Source organism: Morone saxatilis, unplaced genomic scaffold, assembly GCF_004916995.1.
Source record: "Morone saxatilis isolate NCDOM2014 unplaced genomic scaffold, NCSU_SB_2.0 Contig7, whole genome shotgun sequence".
Lineage (NCBI taxonomy): Eukaryota > Metazoa > Chordata > Actinopteri > Moronidae > Morone > Morone saxatilis.
This window is the reverse complement of record NW_023340246.1, coordinates 3,743,387-3,748,307: the sequence shown is the minus strand read 5'-3', so window position 1 is coordinate 3,748,307 and position 4,921 is coordinate 3,743,387. Positions and strand designations below refer to the sequence as shown.

Here is a 4,921-nt window from a genome sequence, read left to right as displayed (position 1 = left end):
TGGAGGGATCTTAGTTATTTTCAGTACACACATGCAACGGGCTCCTATCTATATATTCCATATTAAAAAAAGTTGCACACACCTATTATTAGTCATACAGCAGGTGAAAACATTAGCTGAAGGGGCCACTCTCCAGTAGTTTCAATGGGTTTTAATGGCCATTGAAACAAATAGAAGTATGTCTATTTACTTTTTTCAGATCTTGCTTTTTTAGATAACCTCTAACTCTCAAATACATATCATCAAAGTACTTCTCTCTCACACAAACACACATTAAAAATTTCTTCAACCACGTCACCATGGCAACAACAGTACCTAGCTTCACCAAGTATGTGAGTTATCATCCTAGATAGTCACTAGACTTGCTGTATGCTAAGGTTAAGGGTGCATAACACCTCTACCCCCCAGCTATATGGAGTGCTTCACCATGTCTTTAACTTGAGCCTTCAAAGGGTCCCTGTGCTGCAGAAAACATCTTGCCTTGTCCCTGTGCTAAAAAGGCACCATGTCCCAGTGGCTCCAAGGACTACAGACCAGTGACATTGACCTTACACATTATGAAGACCCTGGAGAGACTTGTCTTAGATCAGCTGCGGCCCATGGTCAAACCTCATATGGACCCACTCCAGTCCGCCTACACAGGAAAAACGATATTATATATATATATATATTATATATATATATATACAAACAGAGGAAATCTGATTGGAGTAATATTAAGAACACGCCTACTAATGTTTGTTAAGTTTCGTTTCTGCCCCCCGCAGTGGAAGGTCGAGGTGAACGGCAGCGGTGGACGGCGGTGAGCCAGGTAAGTCTGCAAAGTACTAAATAAATATCGATTTTATTAGGATAAAATGTCAGCAGAATTTTGTTCTTCAGAGTTTGTGGGTTTTACGCACTGCACAATTGCCAAGGTCATTGCTAACACTAGCTTTTGCTTAGTCAATGTCTTACACTCAGTATGAACACCGACCATTTTACCTGCTCTTTGGTTAGCAAGCTTCGGTTTGGTTTTTTTATGGACCAGTCTTGGTTGTGGACCGTTTTCTCCTGCTTTACTCTAAATTGAATGGTGTACATTGACGGTTTTCTTAAAAAAAACAAAAAAACATTGACCGTTTTCTCCTCCTGTTCGGCTAGCAAGCGCAAGGTTAGAAAGCACATGGGTTTTGTTTCACATGCTGTCCGACTAGTAAGCATGTGGTTGGCAAGCTTGTGTGTTTTATTCTGAATTGTGTCCTGTACATTGACGGCTTTCACCTGATACTCGGTTAGCAAGACTGTGTGTTTTAATTCACCTGCTTCCCGGTTAGCAAACATGTGTGTTCTACTCTGAATTGAGTCCTGTACATTGACCGTTTTCGCTCTGCTGTTCAATTAGCAAGGACATGTGTTTTACTGCTATTTTTATCTGCAGTTTGGTTAGCAACTACTGACATTCGTTCAGGGCCAGTGCGTTAAATTAGCATCATGCAAACCTTATAGACATGTCATGTACTTAACTTATTGCTGCTATATAGAGTTTGACATTATTTTGTTCACACGGATGTACATAATCAGAGCAGCATAGACAACGTATGAGTGTAAAATAAAAATGGAATAAGTCAAGGTGGACAATGGATTATAAATGTGCAAATGCGAATAAAAATAACCTTTTCATGTCATGTAGTACCTCTGCTTTGAGGGCCAAGTGACCTACACATCGTTTCTGGAATGTGGTGAGTGGAAAACCTAATGAGTTTCACACAATTTAACACACTAAACATACTGAATCCGTCAATATGGGGGGATGGTGCAGATATTAATTAACCATTAATAAAGACAAGATATACCTTTAGCTGTTGAGGTTTATATTGCTTAATTTATTAAATTTCCCTTGTTCTGGCGTTTATTTTAAATTTAGGTTTAAGTGCAGTTTTTTTTTATGTTCACAGCTGCCAAGAAGTTCAGCATCCCAACCTTGGACTTAAGAGTCTTTGATGCCACTGTTAGGGATTAGTTATTTCAGTATAAGTTTTATTACGCATAGATGTGAAAGCCCCTGTATTTTCTTAAAGCTAATCACACACAAGGTAAAAAACACAGAACAATAGTCTCATCTCAGTTTTGTAGACACTCTAGCTGCAAACACGCTGCCGGAGGAGGAGATCTCCAAGGCACGAACAAGCACCCAGCGCTGACCATCCAAGCTCCAGTTTCAACACAATGACTCAGATCATACTGAAGAGAGGCAGCCAGGGTGGAATAAATTCATTTTATTTTAGGGACGCTGTCTCTCGGAATTGGTTGGGTCATGTGGCTCCCCCCGCCCACAGAGACTGGGACCAGTCTGAGCACCAACAAAGGGATGCGCCAAGTCTAAACGACGGTTGCGTCCATCATATAGTCACCTATTCCACATTGCTTAATGAAAAAACTAATATAACCTCTTGTAACTTTGAATCAGGACTCTTTTTGGGGCGAGAAAGACAGAGTAACCGCACTCGGCTGACTGTGGCTCTCAATCCAACAGATCATTGGCCAAGTAGTATTTTATTATAAATTCTAAAATAAACTTCTTAATGAGAGAAGTTGTTTGTCTTTATGTCCTAAAGATCATTTTGATACACGACACCACAAAGACTGAGGTTGATGAGGAGGTCTTTGATTTCCTTATGGAAAAACAAAACCTGTGTGTGCTCGAGATTTGTCTCGCACAAGGTCCAAATCCAGATGGTAGGTTTCTTGGAGTGTCATTCATTTTTCTTTTTAAAAAGATTTTCTGTGGGGTTTTTTGCCTTTTAATGGACAGGGTAGTGTGGAGTGGATAGTGAAGGGGAGAGAGACTGGGTGAATGACATGCAGTACAGATCAGTACAGTCAGGAATTGATCATGATCACTGCATTGGGCATGTGCTTAACCACGCAGCCACTGAGCACACCAGTGTCATTCATTCTTTGAGTCTTGGCTAGCCTAACATGTTCTATGTAAGACAAGTAGATAAATCTGCTGAATTGTTAGTTCATTATATTTCAAATAATCTTTGTTTGTGTGGTATTTTTTGGTAGTTATTGTAATACTTTTAGCAATTGTATGGTTTTAGTGTTAAACACACCAGCTGAATGTTTACATGGTTTGACAGATTGCCTGAGTTCCCCTGCAAGCAGCTCCTTTACCAGCTCCAGTGAGGATATTGAAGGGGTCTCTGATGACACCATAATACATACATTTAAACAATTTATTGATTTGTTGTTTGGTCAATAAAATGTTAAAAAATGTTAAAAAATGTCAATCAGAGTTTCCCAAACCACAAGATGACTTCCTCAAATGTCTTGTTTTGTCCACAAACCAAAGGGATATTGAGTTCATTGTCATAAAGAAACAAAGAAACCAGAAATATTCACATTTAAGAAGCTGAAATCAGAGAATTTGGACTTTTTTTTTTCTTTAAAAAAACCCCACTCAAACCGATTATTCGATTATCAAAATGGTTGACGATTAATTTAATAATCACTTATTGTTTAATTAATTGTTGCAGCTCTACATAGAAGCCTTGTGTGCTCGTAGACGAGGAGATTTAAGTGTTTACATTGATCTGATTTTATAGTAGTGTAATATTTTTTAATGTCACCTAGATGATTGAAGATGTTCTAAAGAACAAACCTGGCGGAGAGAGGATCATCAATGAGTATGCTCGGACAAAAAGCCTAACAGATAGCAGACGACGTGACATGGTCAAGATATTGGTTGCGCATATGACAAGTGAACATGGGTATGCTGAAATATTATTTCATTCACAACTAATGTTTTGTATGCACCACCCATGCCTAGTTTGCTGAAGGTGTCATTTACACTCCAATACTTTCAACAGTGCTCATAGTTTGTGTGTATCTATGTAGGACAAGTCCTCCAAGGCGTGTCAAAGAGGACTACGCAAAGGGGATCATCAACTTGTTCCCATACCTGGCTGATCCAAGGAGCAAGTTTGGTTATGTAAGTACAGAAAACAATTAGTCCTATTTACTCTTCATTTCTAAACTCAAGACAGTTTTTGGGCATGATGTACATCTAGATTTTTTTTTTTTAACTGCTTCAATGGCTATGTCTGAGGAAAACTAAAGATGTTAACATTTATGCACGTCCACCATCTCTGCCATTTTTCCTTAACTCTGATAGTTTAAAACCCTTTCAAGTTTAGCACTCCAGTGTTGAGCAAGTTCAGCTCAGCTGCTGCAGTTTTAAGATTAAGTGTGAAGATATTTTATCCTGCTAATTCAAACATGTTCAAAATAACAATTCATTTCACTTTGAATAACACCTTTTTAGGAGCATTTTTACAATGCAGAAGATGGGAATGGGTATCTGGCTTGGAGACTGAAGTTTGTCCAAAAGGAAGCTTCTGATGGACAAAAGAAAGCCATGAGACTGTCAAGAACACAAATGAATATGTGTTATTGTTACCTGTAACCAAACTGCATACATGAGAATCATGGCAGAGTTCCCAAGCATTGTTTATTAAATCCTAGGACACTGTCATATCCATATCCACTGTTACAGGGGGCCCATCAGCTGAAAGAGACTTGAGGGAGGACAATCACCTAATGACAGACAGCTTGTGTTCCGAGGCCATTGCATTGATGAAGCATACAGCTGATGAAGGAATTGTTATGACAAAGATGAAGCAGACCTTCAACTATCGCCAAAAGATCATTCATGATCCAGTGAAGTCCTCTGATGTCCTTCTGGCCTTCCCAAGATTCCTGGACATACAATGATTAGTATGTTCAATTTACTTCATTGTAACTTGTAAAAGTTGACTTGTATGTTAGAAAAAAGTGACTATTAAAATTGAGCTAAGGAGATTTAACAACATGACTTCATCTATTCTGCAGATTGAGCAAGATTTTACTTTGATGTTTGATGATGCCATCTCTGCAA

At 38.8% G+C, this 4,921-nt stretch overlaps 2 protein-coding genes across 2 annotated transcripts in view; both read left to right on the top strand.

The window, feature by feature from the left end:
- LOC118340926 (trace amine-associated receptor 1-like) overlaps positions 1-806 on the top strand; it is a 7,177-nt gene extending 6,371 nt beyond the window's left edge. The window contains exons 3-4 of the mRNA XM_035679090.1: positions 469-602; positions 768-806. Coding sequence (XP_035534983.1) covers positions 469-602; positions 768-806 — 173 coding nt within the window. The remainder of the gene's footprint in view (positions 1-468; positions 603-767) is intronic.
- A 2,812-nt stretch (positions 807-3,618) lies between these two features.
- Positions 3,619-4,921, top strand: part of LOC118340924 (trace amine-associated receptor 1-like) — a 4,354-nt gene continuing 3,051 nt past the window's right edge. The window contains exons 1-2 of the mRNA XM_035679088.1: positions 3,619-3,755; positions 3,883-3,966. Of these exons, the coding sequence (XP_035534981.1) occupies positions 3,619-3,755; positions 3,883-3,966 (221 nt within the window). The remainder of the gene's footprint in view (positions 3,756-3,882; positions 3,967-4,921) is intronic.